The 18,851-nt window shown below is 40.2% G+C and overlaps 1 protein-coding gene across 1 annotated transcript in view; it reads right to left on the bottom strand.

Annotated features, from left to right (window-relative positions):
- NRBP1 (nuclear receptor binding protein 1) overlaps positions 1-18,851 on the bottom strand; it is a 26,839-nt gene extending 7,988 nt beyond the window's left edge. Inside the window, exons 1-17 of the mRNA XM_007420870.4 lie at positions 18,660-18,851; positions 18,158-18,397; positions 12,690-12,812; positions 12,257-12,358; positions 12,073-12,162; positions 11,673-11,713; positions 11,108-11,202; positions 4,016-4,099; positions 3,846-3,904; positions 2,664-2,762; positions 2,434-2,566; positions 1,038-1,140; positions 785-835; positions 505-640; positions 372-425; positions 136-199; positions 2-57 (exon numbers count right to left, since the gene is read on the bottom strand). Coding sequence (XP_007420932.1) covers positions 2-57; positions 136-199; positions 372-425; positions 505-640; positions 785-835; positions 1,038-1,140; positions 2,434-2,566; positions 2,664-2,762; positions 3,846-3,904; positions 4,016-4,099; positions 11,108-11,202; positions 11,673-11,713; positions 12,073-12,162; positions 12,257-12,358; positions 12,690-12,812; positions 18,158-18,376 — 1,509 coding nt within the window. The 5' untranslated portion in view covers positions 18,377-18,397; positions 18,660-18,851. The remainder of the gene's footprint in view (position 1; positions 58-135; positions 200-371; positions 426-504; positions 641-784; positions 836-1,037; positions 1,141-2,433; positions 2,567-2,663; positions 2,763-3,845; positions 3,905-4,015; positions 4,100-11,107; positions 11,203-11,672; positions 11,714-12,072; positions 12,163-12,256; positions 12,359-12,689; positions 12,813-18,157; positions 18,398-18,659) is intronic.

The raw sequence follows: 18,851 nt of genomic DNA, 5'->3' as shown, positions 1-18,851 counted from the left end.
CCTCACTGATGAATCCTAGCTGAACCAATTCAGCTGCCAGTTCCTGGATATTGTCACCTATGAAAGGAAAATGAGAGAAGAATTGGTGTGTTCTCTGTAAGATGAAAAGAGAAGAAAAGAAGGGCACTGACTTACTGGGCAGCAGGTCACAGCTCAGATGCCGATTCAATTTGTCTTCCAGTTTCAGCAGCAGTGTCAACTGAATGAAAGGTGGGGCAGAGAAGAAAAAAGCAAATTGCATTTTCAATTCCCATCTTTCAGGGTGTTATTCAGCACTAGGGTACAATTCTGCCCCAAAAGGGACTAGGCCATTATAGGCAAGTGGAAGCCCCAGACTGATATCAGTCACCCAGCTTAAGGCAGATACATACATGGTGCTTTACACCTTCCTCCACTGATTCAATGTTGCATTGCATCAACAGCACCTGGAAATTACAGAGGAGTGTGGTAAGTTGAGGCTTTGCTGTCTGCCAAGGAGATGGGGATTAGGGACTGGCCACTCACTTTGCGAGTCTCCACTTCTGCTGGCTCTGGTGTTGGAGTTTTTACTGATGGGGGGGCAATGGGAGATTTCACCACCTCCTGCTGTGGCTGCTGAGGTCGGGGCAGGCCAAAGGCGGTGAGTGGATAGATTCCATTTCTGTGGAAGCACAAACAGAATAATTCTACGTATTGCCTGCCAATTCAGTGAACTAGCAAGAGAAAGGTCCAGGTTGGCTTGCCCAGGACACTAGCCTCAGTAGCAGAACCCCACTGACAGCCACTAGAGGAGAATGGAGCATACCTCACATCTTCCAAGAATTTGTCTAGTTCCAGCGCTGGGGATTGTGAGAATCTAGGAAAAGGCAGAGCACCAATTTAGCCTTTACAGCATAAGTTCACACCCGCCCTCTAATGAGCCAGCTGTCAACTGCTTCCCATTCTATCTAATATTTTGCCGACCCCAGTACATTGCATGGAACCGGAGAGATACTTAATTCCAAAACTCCATCTTGTAGTCCTCTCTCCCACATCAGTTCCCAACTATTTAAACTCACATCATACGGACACCATCACGGTCAGCATGGTTGATTTCAGCCAGTACAGCACTCATGTCCAAGTTCTTGGTCATTTCTTCAAGTGCATTCTCAGGGATCATGTCTATCACAAAATAAAAGTTACACCTTAGACTATCTTTCTTCCACCAACCCACTGTCTTAACCAGAGGCTTCCTAAACATGTTTTCTACTTTTCCTCTGAAGAGTTTAAAAACCCCCACAGATTTAAAAAAGTGGATTTAAGAAATACAGTAAAGAAATAACCATCCTCATGAAGAAAGAGAGAAAAAAAGAAGCATAGTTATCCATAGTGCTGTACTGGTGCCATAAGTATTTAAAAAACAAATAAAATAAAACATAAATTACATGGAATGAAAATGATTTGTAGATGAACACACAATTATTCAGTATCATGAAAAGTTAAACAGACTTTAAAGTTATGTTCTAAAAGGGTTTTTACATGGGGAATGAACAACAAGATGTTAAATACAAACTGATGCATAATCCTGGGTGTTGGTACAAATTCTAACTTCACATGTATATACTGAGGCAGCCTAAGTGGTTATAAAGATTTTAATTTTGTAGCACCAAAAACAAAAACGGCCAATAATACTGATAATAACCTTCTACAAAAGCAAATTATTTTTAGTTTAGAAAAAAATGATGACAGGGTAGAAAAAAGCAACAGAAAGATTTATAAAATTGCACATAGTGAATATATTCTATCAGGATGTTTTTCCTTCTCAAACTATTACCATTCTTGGGAAGAGGTTGATCTCACTGAGGTAATGGACATTACCTGAGCTAATTTAATCCTTTTAACCGAAATCATTATCAGGAATTAACTTGGGACCCTCTCCATGCAAACTGATACTTCAGGGCTAAACTACAATGCCCCTCCCCCCCAGCAAATTATTTCAGACAATGTATTAATCTTTGTTTCTTTCCTTATTGGGATTTATTTGCTACTACTATCCAAAAGGACAAAAGGAAGAGAACAGGACAATTTCGTGAAACTTGAAGTCCGTGCACATTTATTTGTTATGATAATGGAAACTCAATCTCGAGAAAGTGGGTTGGCAATGTCTGGATATTACAGTGAGGCACTGGGAGAAGACACGTGAAAGCATCCAAAACTCATTTGTCAGGCTGATCAATCTTGCTTAGATCTAAAGGAAGATGTTATGGACTGCTCTGTTCATCTTGGCTACCTCTGTACTCTTTCAGTAGACAGACTGAGTTTTTCTACTTTGTAATTTCATTTTGGAGTGCTTTTGGATATATTGTGGTATATTAGTTAATGAGCTGCACATACATTTCATACAAGATATTATTTTTACAGCGAAGGGTTTTGGTGTTAGCAGTAGCCCCCCTAACCTCCATTAGCTATACTCACGCTGATGGCCCACAATGCAATGGGCTGCCAGAAGCTTCAGAGATGGTACTTCAAACAAAGCCTGATGGAAGAGCAGCTCACGGGCTGTGGGCCGCTTGCTAGGCTGTGGCTCCAGGCACTTCTGAATAAACTCCTAGAAAGGAAAAAGGAGGCCACATTTTGTGCTAGTCCTCAGAGATGGGAAAAGAATGAAAGAGGAGAGCAAGGAAAAGAATTGAGGATAGTCTTACTCGTTGCAATGGATCCTCTAGCAATTGGATGGCATTGTTAATAGCTTCTTGTGGCACATAGGAAGATTCGCCATTTCCTTGGATCTCCAGCACTGCCATCTATCAGCATAGAAACAGATATCAATGGGTAATACCCTTAGATCCCCACAGATAGGTTCATCATTTGTCAGAAAATTGTATCAGTCACCACAGAAAATTCTTTCTCACTACCCTATATGTAAACCAAAGCAATACAGCTATTTTTAATCTGTTTCACTAGATTTCAACAGAGAAATTGCCTTCATTTCAACTTTTTCTTAATTTCATTAATCACTACTCCTTCAGACAAGAGCCTATCAGGGATCACAGAAATCCCTCCTATAAGAAATTCAGAAACCGTCTTAAATAGAAGAAGGAAAAATAATGAAACCCTCTTTAAGTCTGTTCTCCAAAACCAGAAGATATACCAAAAACCTATCCCCACACCTTCTGTAGTGAGCAAGGGAGATGACCTTGACAGAAATATGCAAGAACAGTTGCCTAGGAAAGAGGGCTGAAACATTCAAGTCCTGAGAAACAAGATAACATTTGGAATCAATTCAGGTAAAGGCCTCCCTGATTCACTGGAGTACAGGTAGTCCTGGTTAACAGTGGTACCTGGGACCATGAACTCCTGTTGCTAAGCGACGCAGTCGTAAAGTGCAATGTCATGTGACCGCATAAATTTACAACAGCAGTTCCAGTTGTGGTCATTAAGCAAATCCCATGCAGTTGTTAGGCGCAATGTCATGTGATCACCATTTGCAACCTCCTGACTTTGCTTGTCAGAACCCAGCAGTGAAGGCTGCAAATGGTGATCACGTGACCTTGGGACACTGCAACTGTTGTAATTGCAAGCCAGTCGCCAAGTGCCTGAATCACAATCAGGCGACCACAGAGACACTGTGATGGCCACTACTTCAAGGACCAGGCATAAGTCTCCTCATTCAGCACCATCATAACTTTGAACAGTTGCTGAACGAATGGTTGTTAACCGAGGACTACCTACATAAGAAGGGAGATAAAGCACAGTCCAATTTGCAAGATTCTCTTATTATAGCCTATCTCAATAAAGCATAATTCTAGTCTTCACATGGAGTTGATTTTCTGATCCTCTCTACTAGTGGGGCTGACACCTTCACATACTAACTGCCCTCTTCTTACCTCCAGTGCGCACATTCCAAAAGAGTAGATGTCCACTGCTGTGGTCACATGTGCAACTTCTGGAACAAAGAATAGTAATCAGAAGCTATCCCTGGGGCGGGGAAAATGGATTGAATACTTTTGCTGCAGTTAATATGGAATTGCAGTTCCCAATACCCTCATATTCATACCGCCATACTCTGGAGCAAAGAAGTGCAGGTTCTTCTGCTCCTCACGACATGTCTTCACATGATTGTTGATGGTATCTGGTGCAACTATAAGAGAAGAGAATTGTAGCAGATCAGAGTCCATGCCTCTTTCCTTTCTGGTGTATGGGACTTAAGGCAGCTTCCATCTAGTTCATCTCTGCAAGGAACCCCAAACAAAGAAGCACTGCTCTTGTCCTGCCTCCCCAGCTTTCAGGCAGCACCACATCATAAGCAAACTCAGAAGCAAGAAGAGGGATGCCTATATTCTCTTCCAGAATCCCCAGGTCTTTTCTGCATCAACTCAAAGCCAGGCAAAGCAACCATCTGATTTTTCTAAAGAAAAGGACATGTTCAGAGAAGAAACTAGATTCCGTATGTGTACACACACATACACTAATAGAATAGGTAAGCAAGTCTGGTCCATTGATGAAAGCAAAAAAGCCCATTCTCCTTAACAATGTTTTCTTCTGGATAGCTGCACCAAGCCACTATTTTTCCAGGCAGGCACACAGGCAGGCAAAGCTCAAAGTATATCCCAAAATGCTGATACTTTACCCATCACCTTGCTGTCTTATGCAAAGAAAGCAACTTCCCAATAACATGCCCCAGTTGTTCAACAACACTTACCCCCTACTTTTTTCACAACTTTCTCAGTTGATACCGCAAACAAAGCAATGCTTCTGGCAGCACCTGGACATTTATAATTTCTTTTAAAATATATTTAAGCTGCTTATTAAAATAGTCCCTAAATTGACTAAAAAATAAGATAAACAATGTAGTCAGTGAATGACTACCACAAACTCTTAAGAAGCTCCTGGAACAACAAGCCTCATCTAGCCATGATACAGAAATCGTCCTGAGTACATTTGGAAACCAACAGGCAAAAATTCACTGAGGACAGGAGTGTAACTTGGGTTGACATAAGATAAAAACCCTAAGCCACCATATTATTCACAGAGAACTCTTTGTGTACTATGTTCTCCCATTATTCAACAGCTCAGTAAAAGACCTAGTGGATGCATTTAACAATGTGCAGAGCTTGGCTTTTTTGTATTTGTGGTTTAGATATTCTGCAAAGTTAGCCCATGTAGTTAGTTTACTGTTAGTTTCCAAATCCAGGAAATGGGTTAATACATTAACCAAGATATGTATATTGTACGAATCCAGCCTTAGGCTCAAGGTAATTCACTCTATTTAGGCAGTGTTACACATTTTGGTTCATGTCTCATCTCTTGATAAGCCTTAATAGTGAGAGGAATGGACTGAAAATGCCAGCTCTCAAGACCTGTCAGACCCTACTGAGATGACAGAGAAACCAGCATGTGGAAGTCAAGCAGCAGAGGGTGCTTTAAAACCAATGAGAGGACAGCTAATTTCCACCTAAATAGAAGAAATCCTGGCAGAAGCCAGACTGAGCTTGTATACTTTAAACCACAGTCCAGAATAAAATTGATCTAGTAGCACTGCTACTGCATTCAAACAAACTAAAAATATATCAGCTTTAGACTTAATGTCAAAGACTACTCTCTAATAGAGTAAACATATTTCCAGATATTTGCTCCTGTCTGAAAGTTTCCTGCAATATACTGCCTTCCTTACATCCATATACCTTCAGCATCAACCAAAATCCGGTAAGTGCTCGAAAACAAGTTGAAAAAGCTTTTTACCAGGCAACCTTTTTTAGGTTCACATTAAATAAAGCCCTTTTCAGAATGAGAAACTGTAGCTCTTACCCATAATCATTGTTAGAAATATGCATTCCCATTATGCATGTACGGGAATATTGTTTACCAAAATGGAGATGGATATAAATAATAAATTGAAAATAATTCCTTTTGTCTACACTATTATAATTATTATTGTTATGTATTTGAATTTATTAGCCACCCAACTCCAATGGACTCTGCTTGCTACCAAGAAATACTGTAGTGCATTAATTATTTTGGTATAAACTTTCATGCACTAAGAGTTCTTCATGAATACTACTATGGTTCTTTAATTTGTTTATACTAGTGTTTCAGTTTCTCTCTGTAAAACTATTAGTTTCTTCCATAACTATATTTCTATTCATTAATGCTAAGGCTTACATACAGTTTTAAATTAATAAAACTTTACTCGTGTTTTTCAGTATGCCAATGGTTAAGTATGTACATTATGCTCTCAACAGACAAACTAATGCATACATTTCTCTACTTCTGGATGAATTCACTAGTAACTCCATCTCTTAACACTTTGCAGCCATAACTCTCCTCTCAGTTGAGTATAACATCTATCTTTTCCACTCTTCTGAACTTCCTTGACTAAAGATCTCGTGGACTTGGTAAAAGGTTTTCAGTCTTCATTGTTGGACATAACAACTACCCCAAGGGTTTCTGTCAGTTGGAAACTCAAGGCCACAGGCTCATCATCAGCATCTCTCTTCCATCCAAGCCTTTTTCTTTCTTTTAATCAGTCCCCAATGCTTCTGTTTGCAGGACATGGTTAATGTTTCACCAGAAGTTCATCTTCTCTATGTTCTTACCTGACAACCTGTCTTATTGCTCAGATTCATTCACTCTACTCTGCTTGAAACGGGAAGGCTTGCTTACCTGTTATACTAGCACTAGTATGCAACCAAATCCCCAAGGGTTCCTTCTATGGCTGAAGGGAATGGAAATCCAGTTCCAAAATAAGAGCATTCAAAGCACAGCCTAATTCTCTGATTCAACTAGAAACCCCAAAGGAATTCAACATACATCCCTAAACTGGGCGATATTTTAGCACTCTTATAAGTCTCACCCATTATCCCTATCAAACAGTTGGCCGCAGCTCAGGCCACAAGCAAGCAGCAAGCAGAATCCCAGTCATGGCTGCAAGGGAAGGAGGTAGCAGCAGCTCCTCAGACAAGGGCAGTTCACATGCAGGAGGAAGCATGCAGCAGGACAGCAGAGAAAACACAGACCAGAAATGAGAGAGAAGGGCAGGGCTCCTCTCCAACCAAGAGCCAGGGACAGGCGCAACTATACTAGAGTCATAAGCAAGGGACACTGAAGGGAAAGAGGAGCTTTTGTATATAATACATATATATATGTATATATATATGATGCCATTTATGTGTATATATATATATTATCATTTTTAGAAAGTCACAGTCACATCACAGAGCAGAGAGATTTGCTCACCATTAGCAAAAATCCTATGAAAGACTGTTGGCAAGAGAGAAAGAAAAAGAGAGAGAGGCAGCCCATCAGCAGGAAATAAAACCAAGAATTGATGGAAGAGCCAGCCTTTCAGCTAAGCCACTGTACCTCCCTTAGCAATGGGACAGACCGTGCTTGTCTCATCAGGACAGAGTGAGGGTTTCTTATCCTGAACCTCTATCCAAATCCACAAAGGAGGTCAGTGCTCAGCTGTTCTGGGTACACAGTCTCCATGTGAAGCAAGACAGGAGCCAGGTATACCACATACATTTGGCCATCCATCAATTGCAAATTTTCTTCTACTTCTCACTATCCACCTCTTATGCCAGAGCCATTTTTCCACCCTCTACCACTACCCACTCTTTCTCTTGACTTGCTGTTGGATGGCCATCTGCCTTTTCTTGGAGGAGGACAAGAGAAAAGGTTCAGATGGAGGATCTGCCTGAAAACAGAAGACCTTTCTTGCATTTCATTCACATAGTATACAGCACCTTCTGGGTGATGGATTAGGAAAAAATGCTGTCCATCCATCTCCAAGCCCATCCATTTTCAAAAATTACAAAAATAGATATGGATTTTTATATATTTTAGAAGTCTTCCAACTACTCTCCAGGAAAGAGAGTATTCAATGAATTGCTACACTCTACCTGGTAAATCCCTATCTACCAGAGATTTTCTAAGTTGGAGTCCAGCAGCTTTCCTTTTCCCTCCCTTTTGGACTACACCTCATTGAGAGTTTTCCCTCTGAGTCAGTTATTCAACTTCTCCAACCTCACCGCTGTACCACTGCCTCTGTATGCCTCAAAGGTAGCCTCTGGTGTTGCTGAGCTTGGAAACCTACTGGGCTGCATTTACCTGAAACTATGGCAATAGAATGGGGAAGAGGAAGAAAAAGCAGAAAGAAGATTGGGAGAATGGGAACTACTCTGATATCCAAAGAAACAAGTCACTTAAAGATTGTTTTAAGGGGGAGAGAAAGGATGGAACAATGTGTCTTAATACATTAGGACAAAGATAGAATTAGATCCTCATTCACCCATTACCACACTGTTGTGCTTACTGGGGTTAGGGAAGACAGGTGTAATCCTTTAGCTAACTCCTGAGCCAGTTCCAGGTTACCTTTCCTGCCATACAGCTCCCTAGTTTCCTTCTCCTTCCTATTCTTCAACTGAGTTCTGGCAGGAAGTCTTCCTTGTTTCTGACTTCAACATATGACTCTGTTTGCTTTCCTTCTCAACATTCCATCAAGTAGGCAAAGTGTGAGGTGCACTAAATTTCCTCCTTTCAAAATATCTAATGAGGCATCAATTGCATAACAGAAGGATCCCCTGTCAAGATATCATCACCAACTGGGGGTCAATTTATCATTATATTATTTGTAATCAGTGCTTGTCACAAGGGGAGCTGGGGAAAGAAAAGAAAGGAAAAAGCAGATGCTTATTTCAAATAGCTGTTTCAAGAATTCTAGGCACTAATTCCACACAAAGTTCTGGGATAAACACTCAGAAGTGTTCCTTGTTCCCAGGGAAAAGCAGTCCTGAAAGCACAGCAATGACAAAGCTACTTAGGCCTCCTGCATTTCAATCTATTTAAGATGCCACTAGTCACTGCAAGGCAAACTCTGCTCAGTCAGTTAGATCTACTCATGGGAATTACTTGTTCAGATCATGCAGGTTCTAATCCATGCACCCTTTTCCCACACCAACAGAACTGTCCATCAAGACTCAATGCAGACTGCACATTGTGCATAGTGTTCTAGGTTTTGTTCTTCTGTAAGAGATGGCCAGTTAACATTGACCCTCTATTCAAACAGTATTGGCTAGGTTTGTTCTACACTGACTCCTTATGTGTAATTACGCAGTAATCCTAACAGAAGAGAACTACTGCAAAAAAATGTCCTTCAGATGCAGTGATAAATGGCTGTGAATCCAACTGCAGAACCAGTAACTTTTTAGTCCAGTCAAGATTCTTCCTCCATCCCTACCTCCAAAGACATCAAAAAGCAGGGAAACAATTACAAGCTCTTTCTCTCAACTAATTTTATCCAGAGAGTTAGAAGATTAACTTCAGAATTAGAAGTCTTTATTTTTGTAAAGAACTATTCCATTAGATATCACTTGGAACCAAGTTTTTATTATTTGGAACCGTGAGCTGCTTCACTTTCCAGTTCTTTCAAGAAGATACTTCTCATGCAATTAAGACTGACACTAAGATTACTTAATGGAGTAACCTATTTCAAGAACCATGTTTGTTTTACCTACTGATGTTAGACTCATGGAGTTATATATATCTTCCCAGGGGGATATATATATAGATAGATATATAGATACACACACACGTGTGTATGTGTGCATATATATATATATATAAAACAGAAAAATATGAAACACATTAATGCTTTGAATTCCTCACAGAAAAGATGGGATTTAAGTGGAAATAAGGTAGTAAAAGGATGCAAGCAAATTTTGAAAGAAAAATTCATACTGGAAGACAAGACTTCTAAAGCCCAAATACCATAATATCCGAGAAAGAATCCTCCATGTTCAAAAGCAATATATCTCACAGGTGCTACAAACAGCTTATATGCTAATTACAGCTGAAACTTTTTAATTGGTCAGCTGATATTTTGGGTGGCCCAGCATCACAGTTCCCATCTCACAAAGGCAGTAACAAGGCACATCCAGTGAACCCCAGACTTGGATTTTGCAGGCTTTGCAGGGTTCTCAGAGTAGTTTTGGAACTTGATCCATACTGTGTTAAACCCAAAGACACACACCATAAAATCTTGCTTTTATTAATACTCTTACATTGTAAGGCATTTAATTCCAATGTAATCATTATGCCCCTACCAATTCTTATGGCTTCAAAAGGAAATCAGGTAAATGTATGGTGAATAAAGCTACTAAATATGATGGCAGGGTATTATTTTTGGATAGTGGGGCAGCATATCTCTACACATAAATCATTATATAAATCATTAACCTCTGAGAGTGTGGCAGGATACAAATGTAATAAATAAAGTAATATGAGAAGCACAATGCTCATATTACCCAGTTTATGGGCTTCCCTCTGGCATCTAGTTGGCTACTGGGGAAACAGAAAGATGGGTTTTTGAGGTCTTTGATTTGATCCAACACAACTCTTATGTTCTTATGAGTTTTGTTTTTTCAACAATCGTCCATCCATAAATTATTTTTAATTCAATTTAATTATGCTGTTAACATGACTATGGTTAAATCATGGCTAACATTGTCCCACAAGCTTCAAAAAGAACCTTGAAGATTTTCATGAATTAAACTGACATAATTCATTGAATAAGACATAAGCAGCACAAAAAATGAGATGAAATGCTGAGCATATACTTGTGAAAATGGAGCAGCCAACAGCGATACTTTGCTTATTTACTAACAGCTCACTAACTAAGACTGAACACAAGAAACTGACAGCCCAAGAAGAAGCAGAACAAAGAGCTCTGGCCACCCTGCCTTCCCCTGCAATTCTGTTGAATCAGTGTATTCAAGCGTAAGACTGGCTTGAAAGTAGCCAAGAACAAGGAGCATCCCCAAGGGGCCAAATGTCTGAAGGATAAAGATAAAAATCAGTTGGCAATAAAGTTTTCTGCCTGCAAAAGAATAAACAGATTCTACAAAAAGAGGATGGAGCAGCCTGCAAGTGGCAAAAGGTCCAGAAGGTTTCCAGAGGTCAACAACAGATATAAGGTAGAGGCACCAGTTGCAACAGAGTCCTGCTGTACAGACATAACAATATACACTCCAAACCCCAGGGTTTTCCTTGAGCTAATATAAAGTTTGATCCAATGGCAGGGAACAAAGCAAACCAAGACGGGAATTACAGCATACATTAAAATCACAAACTAATTTCACAACAGTCTCACCTGATCCAATCTTAATAAGCCCATTGTGCTGGATGAAGATGGTATCACAAGTCAAGTTTCCATGAATGATGGGAGGGTCACAGGAGTGAAGGTAACTGGAACAGCAACACAGTAAAGAGTGAGTCATAGCCACCAGATACACAAGTGCACCAAACTAAAAATCAGTTTGCAGGTAAAAGGCAAAATGTATTTTTAATAAGTGTACAAAATGGAAAAAATGGAGTAACAGTGTCTTCTTTATTTCTATTATTTGTGATATCCAAAGAATGTAAAGTTGCTTTGGTAGTTGGACTCTATTTGGAATTTAAGCCTTTCTTTGAGCCTTCTAAGGAAGACTTCACTGAGCTATTGAAACAATATCATAGTACTCCTAGAGGTTGTGAAGACCAAAAGAAGCAATAAAAGAAGCAAAGTTCTTCCATTTATTTTCTCCAAAAACCTTTCCCATACATGACATAAAAATTATAAATGCAGGTATTCTATTGAGTCTCTGAACAAATGCAATCATTTATATACCAACATTGTACCCAATACTGTTCTCTCTCACACACGTAAAGTCACATACCTGAGGGCAGAAAGGATCTGGGTGCACCAACGCTTCCAGGCCTGCAATACAAATCAAATACAAATCAAAGGCTTTCAGCAACTCCTGCAAAGGCAAGCCTTCATTTGGTGTCTCTACAGTGCCATTTCGATTCTCCTTCTTACTTCTAGGCATTTTTAACTTGCAAATCACAGCTGGTTTCCTTCTACTTCACTCCAGAATCAGATGGATTAACTCAGGACTTTCAGGCAGGAAACAGGCTTATTAAATGGTTATAAGCTAGGTAGCCAACTTTTTCTCATGGTCCTTGGCAGAAAAGGAAGCAATAGTACCTTGGCCAAGGGGTACAGCCACCAAAAAAAGAATAGCACAAACACAATTTGTGGTCTTGGGAGAGTGTAGGGGGTTGGGGAGAAGTCACCTTTTCATTCATGGTCTTGTGGTTCTTCTTTGTCTTCTTCAAAAACTGCTTCAGGCTGCCAGACGACATGTATTCCGTAATGAAGATAACCTGGTAAAAGGGAGAAAATTACCAACTGCTGGTGCTTCATATTTTTGACATTAAGATAAATGACACAGAGGGAATCACACAAAATTTCACTTACCCTGGCTTTATTCTCTTTCACGTCTGCCCAGTATTTATGGAATTTCACAATGTTCAGGTGCTCCAACTGGATCAGGTTGTCAAAGACAGCTTTGACCTTTTCCTGCAGCAGCAGCAAAGTAGTGTAAACAACTCAAGAAAAGGAAAATACCATTAACAGAGCTGCAACTCAGCCGGAAACTGGGCTTATCCACTTCACAGTTCATCCATATTTACCCAATCCTCAGACTGTGAATGGAAGTATTAGTTAAATTTAAAATCAAGCAAGCAGACTAGCCAACAATAGAAAATAATCTTACACCTGCTTCCAGTCTCCCACATTCCTCTCTCTGCTTGATTTCAAGATACTTATTCACAGTCACAGAAAACTTGAGCCCTCATACAACAGATGTCTTGTCTGCCTTTTCACTACTTTTCATTCCAGTTTCACCAACCTCTTGAAGCTTAAAATTCTTGCGTTCTGAGAACTGGACTTCATTCCAGACCACTTCCACACCTTCTTCTGTATCCATTGCCAAATAGGCACTATCAATTCCAGGAACATTGCGCTGATTAACCTAGATGGAGATGGACAAAAATAAAAGTCAAATTTCAGGCAGACTAGAAAGACTGCTGTATCTACAACTTATTGCTATTTGACCTAAAAATGTAAGATGAATCCTGATGGAGCAGACCAAAGGCTATCTAGACTAATCTCATAAAACAAATAAACAGGTGAATCTGGTAAGCTGAAAAGGACATGATAAATGTACTCCTCTGTTGCTCCTTAGCAACTAGAATTTAAGGTACTCTGCCTCTGATTCAACTAACAAGATTGGCCACTACAAACATATACATCACACTATTCTCTTTCGGGATCAGAAAGGAATATATAGTAAGCCAAAGAAATTAAAGGAAAAAGATAGGAAAAAACAAAAGACAGCATAGCGAGAACTAATTTAAACCAACACAATTCACTATATCTCTCCACAATTTTCTGTCTATGCAAACCATCCTTACTTCCACCATGTCTATATTCTACTTCGTACATTGTCTTTATTTTACCCACCCACTTCTTTTTCAGAATCACATCAACTCTGTCCAACCACATATCTCTTGATCTTCTCCTTCCTCTCAATCCATTCACTCATTCTTCATATTTTGTGCAATCTGATCCCCACTCATCCTCTCTATATGACCAAGCCACCTCAATGTCCTTTCATATTGGTGACTCACTTCTGTGTTCAATCCACATTCATTCAGTACCCATTTGTTCTTGACCCTATTTCTTGTTTCACCATACAGCTTCTTTTTGTACCCAATTCCCACTGCATTCAACTTACTTTTATGTTTCTTCTAATATACCAAACTCTCACTTCCATATAACAAAGTGGAGAGAACTACACTCTTTTACACAATTTATGAGGAACTGTGGGAAGAAAATGGGAGGTAAGGAGTTTTGGTTTATGTGAGAAAAGACATAAAAGCCTAGATGTGAGAGATGTGGGAAGAAAATGTTTCAAAGAGACTTTACTTTAATTCACTATAATTCTGGCTAGGAATTTACTCTCACGGTTTTCAATATTACCCCAGACTAGTGTTAAAAATATTTCCCAGAAATCCATTTTGTTTTTACAGATAGTCCTCTCTTAGTGACCACAATTGGAACCAGCAATTGTGTTGTTAAGCAATATAGTCACTAAGTGAAACATCACATGACAACGGACTTACAATGTCACTTCCCATTTGGTCGTTAAACAAGTTACCATAGGTCATTAAGCAAAACATCACATGACTGCGATTTGCAATTTTACTGCCAGCTTCTCCATTGACTGCTTGTTGGATGCTGCAATGGTCATAAATGCAAGGACTGGTCATAAAATTACTTTAGCACTGTCATAACTTCAAACAGTTGCTAAACAAGGTAGTTGTTAAGCAAGGACTACCTGTATTTCTCTAGTTTGCCAGCTACATAGGGCTGGATACAGCCATAGACAAAATTTTAAAAAACGGGCTTAAATTACAAGGAAACAGATATTAACTGGACATCAAGAAAACTTTCTAAAGGGAAGAGCTGTCAGTAATTGAACAGGCTGCCTTCAGATTCACCTTCACCAGAGATATTAAAGCAGAAGCTGGATGATTATCTGTCAGGGATGCTGTAGTAGTGTACTCCTGCATAAGGCAGGGGATTGAACTACATGTTCTCTTTTTTTAAGTATGAAAGATTTTTTTTCACAAGAACTACATGTTCTCTATTTCATCCTTTCCCCTGCTCTTAGAATCACAGTCACACAACATTTTTCTTTCATTTGTTTTCACATTCTTTACCAATTTCTCCTCTTACATTCCACATCAGAATCTTCCACGTGCCATGGCTGTCACCAGACGGATCCGTAAATTATTGACCTTTGCTCCCCATCATGCCTCGATCAATCAAGGCTTTCATGAATTTGTCCAATCACTTTTTGAACCTCTAAACTGGTAGCTATCTCCATATTTGAGTTCAATGATTGGGTTTACACAACACCTTAAGATAAAAAAATATTATAGCTTAGGATGCTGCGTGAATTAGAGCATTGCTGTATAAATATATTGTGCACACCCAGCCAACTGTGGTTTATTCAGTAAACCATAGTTAAACCTTAAAAACTTATGATTTTAGTCCTGAATCACCTGCATTTCACTTCAATAGTTAAAGACATCTATACTTCTCACCAACTTTAGGGGCCTCTTATCCCATCAAGTGTGCTTGAGGTTTTCTGAATATGGAATGAAAGTAAATTCTGCCATCACAGAGCTACAGGAGGAGAAATGTGCCTATGACAGAAGTCTTATTCCCAATATTCTTGTCTCTCTGACCCATTCTCTTATTTCTAGTGTTCCCTTGATTTCATTCTATAGCTTGGAATGTCACCTATTTTTAAGGCTTATAAGAAGTTAATTTCAGCTCTTCTAAGTTCAAGTTTCCAGTACCAGTTGTTTTTTCAAATCCCTGCTTTCCTTATAACTGTTAAATCCAAGGGCAGGCAACCTGCAGTCTTTAACCACACAAGTTAAAGCGGCCAAAATTCAGTGGCAAAAACCAAAATTACAATATAGCAGCATGATTTTCATTTTATAAAAAGTACTAAAATATACATATTAAATTTCAGATAAGAATGCATATATTTTATTAAGGGGCAGGAGCACAAGAGATTAAAAGTTTGTCCTGGCCCCTCATATCACCAACATGTTCCCTACAGCCCCTAGAGCTGAAAAAATTTTTTTTAAAAAAAGAGCATCCCCAGCATAACTATTCTAGCCCAGTCACTTCCTACTTCTCTTCACCACTCCAATTCCCAGGCAAGGCAGTGTAACAAAAATACAAACACACACGTTATATCAGAGTCACATTTCTCTTCATTGCTCCTCCCTTTTCTTGATGTATAGCCATATCCTCTTGTGGGTCAAGCCAGTGAGTCACACATCACTACCAAGCTGAGATTCAACCTCATCATCATCTCAGAGATATTTAAAAGTATGCACTACTCCCGAAAGATAGGGGGATGGGAAAAACTGAGAACATCAAACAATGGTATGACCTAGAGAACAGCTGCGAAGAGCAGAGAATGTTAAAGTGCTGAGTCAAACATGTGTAGAGAAAACCAGCAACACAAAATCACCCAGAACAAGTGCTGGTGGCATGGTTAGTAGGCTTTAGCAAATCTATTTTAAGAAAGGAGGAAGAAAGAAAGGCAAAAGACAAAGCAACCAATGCTCAAGACTGGAGAAAACACTACAGTCATTTATTGACCACAAGAGGGGAGGAGATAGTGTGTTAAACAAAGGCTACAAAGGGAATCTGTAAAGGAAGCTAACCTGATCCCTACAATGTTACTAAAGAGCATATTAGTCTTAACTTCATTAAGATGAGAAGAAATTGCAGATCTTGATAAATGAACAGCTATGCTAAATCAAGCCAAATGCCTATCTTACATTCTGTTCTCAGTGACAGTGTAGATGTTTACGTATAGCCCACAAGTAGGAAATTATAAAAGCTGTCTCCTCATGTTCTCAACAACTGATATTGACAGACATACTGCCTCATAACAGATGTGTATGCAACCATAAAATGGTTAGTAGCCATTAACAGCCTAAACCAGAAGCAAGAAATCTAGAGATCAGTCCTCTTTTTCTGGTCTTCAGGTTTCTCTCTGATGACTGCTGAAAACTGAAGGCATAGTTTTCTTCTTTTCCAAAATGGAAAATAATGTACTAAAAACATATGTATTTGTTTATAAAAACTTCCAAAACCCACCCAACCTACACCTGTATTGTGGTCCCACCCACTCTGAGCCTTCAGCCCACTCCAAATGTTTAAGCAAGGTCCCTGATCAACAAAAGACCATCTACCCCAGGCTTAGTTCATCAGTATGTATAACATTCATAAACTTCCTAGCCAAATAAGCCATTATCCCAAAATTCTCGACTTCAGGACTTGTAGAATAGACACATTAATGTTTTCACAAAAAGGGAAACAGCCTCTATTCAAAAGGATGTCAATTCTAAAATCTTCAGTATGAAGCTATGATCCTGTTAATCTGCCAACAAGTTCAATCACCTAAAAGCATCCAAAATATCTTTCAGCTTATAAATAAATAACTTACTTAATAGCAAGAGATATTGTCCTACTTAAAATATGAAGGAAGAGGGCGCCTCCTCAGAATACATTCCAAGGAAGTTTCAGCCAAGGAAACAGAATAAAAACATTGGTTCTCAAGGTCTGAATCCACACCAGAGAACTGAAATGGAAGCATATCTAGAAGCCATATATTACTGAAAGAACATTCAACAACTGCCAAGCATATAGGAAAGGCCCTTCTCCTATGTTATTCCCATGCTATTGAATATACATTCTTGGGAGCTGTGGCCAGATCATACTTTCTACCTTCAGGAGAAGAGTCAAGGCTTTTCTTTTTAGCCAACTCTTTTCAATTAAAGTCCCCTTCAAGTCAAACTCAACTCCTGGTAATTTCATGGACATGTTTATGCTGTTTTCTTGGCAACAGTAAAAAAAGGGGCTTACCACTGCCTTCTAGGACTCCCTAATCTAGTCTACAACCCTGGTATTAAAGTCTGCTTCTAGTGAGTTTAACTAATTTTGAAATTTTAAGTGTTTATTTTGTACTGTTAGTCACCTTGAACATCCTCTGTTCCTCTGGGCAAAGCAATAGAACACAAATAGCAAAATAAATAATAAAACCTCAATAAATTTCTCAGGATTTCTTTAAAAAACTGTTTTCTCTCTGCCTTTCAGCAAAAAGAGGTTCTTTAAAACAGCTGTGAAGCACATAATGTTCAGTCAGATTTCTTAGTTCAAGTCCCATTATCTCTTGGTAAGGTTGGAAAGAAGTCCTAGCAATCAAAACAGACAATTCCCAGCTAGCTAGACTTACAACCGTTTTACCTAAAGGCAAAGCCTCAGATTTCTAAACAAGAAAAGACAGATTGAAAGGTCTGTCAGAAGTTCCTCGATTATAAACAGAGAGCTACTTTACCCCAAACCTATCACTGTATTAAAAGAACTGCATGGCCTACTTCTACACATCATAACTTAACTCCTCCAGATCTATGGGACGAAGGGCAGCTGTCTAAGGAGCCTTAAAAACCTTGACTTGTCAAGTCTCAGCTTCCACACTACACAACCCAACTGACCCTCTCATAGTCTTTTGCATCTTTGCCAGATGTTTATCCACAAACTTTTGCAGTGTGAATACCGAATACCAGAATGGGACACCCAACACACTTAGGAACTCTCAGGAAAGTAACTCCTTGTATAGCCCCAGCCTACTCATGATTACTCTCTTTTGTGCAGGCCTCCAAAAGATGCCAGCTTCGAGTCACACAGAGATCGTGGGAACACACAGACTTCGTCACCTACCTCTTCCCGCCTCTTCTGCCAACGGCCGCAAGGCGATTCCTCCAATATCTCGGACTCGTCCTCGGACTCGTCCTCTTCTTCCTCCTCTTCCTCCTCCTCTTGGGCTGCCGCCGCTAGCGGCGGCGAAAGTGAAGTCATGCCGGACCCCGCAGACGCTGCCTCAGGTTTCGGGTCGGAGCCGATATTGCTGGATACTTGCTTGGTGTCGCCCTCGGACATCGCCGCAACGGAGGAGGCGACCTACACGTTGGAAGACAAGAGACTTCTCTCAACAGGAGGGCAGGCGGGGCGGAGGCCGTTCGTGACGCAGCACTAGGACGACGCGCTTCCGCCAGAGTTACGCAGGCCCGTCCCTCCGCGCGGGCCAAACGGGGGGACCCGGCCTCTCACGCTCCACCAACCCAGCGCGACAAGGCCTCGGCACACACACGGCCATCACCCCGGCGACGGGGGACCGCACTCCCCTGCCACAACAACACGGCAGCCAAAAACTAGAACTCACCGGGCGCAGCTGAGAGCCCGAAGCCAACTAGCAGACGACAAGCCGCGCTGCGACGGAGGCACACCAGGGACGATAGAGGCAGGGTTTAGTCGAGCCAATAAGAACGCGACGTGCGCGTCAAGTCGCCTTTGGATTGGACAGAGTGCTGTAAGGCAGCCCCCGTGGCTGTTCTCATTCACTCCAGCCGTCCGC

The sequence above is a fragment of the Python bivittatus genome, unplaced genomic scaffold, assembly GCF_059951505.1.
Source record: "Python bivittatus isolate LINGU-HERP-01145 unplaced genomic scaffold, Pbiv_v1 ctg000690_np1212, whole genome shotgun sequence".
Classification (NCBI taxonomy): domain Eukaryota; kingdom Metazoa; phylum Chordata; class Lepidosauria; order Squamata; family Pythonidae; genus Python; species Python bivittatus.
Note: the sequence above shows the minus strand (reverse complement) of the source record. Positions and strands in the feature narration are given on the sequence as shown.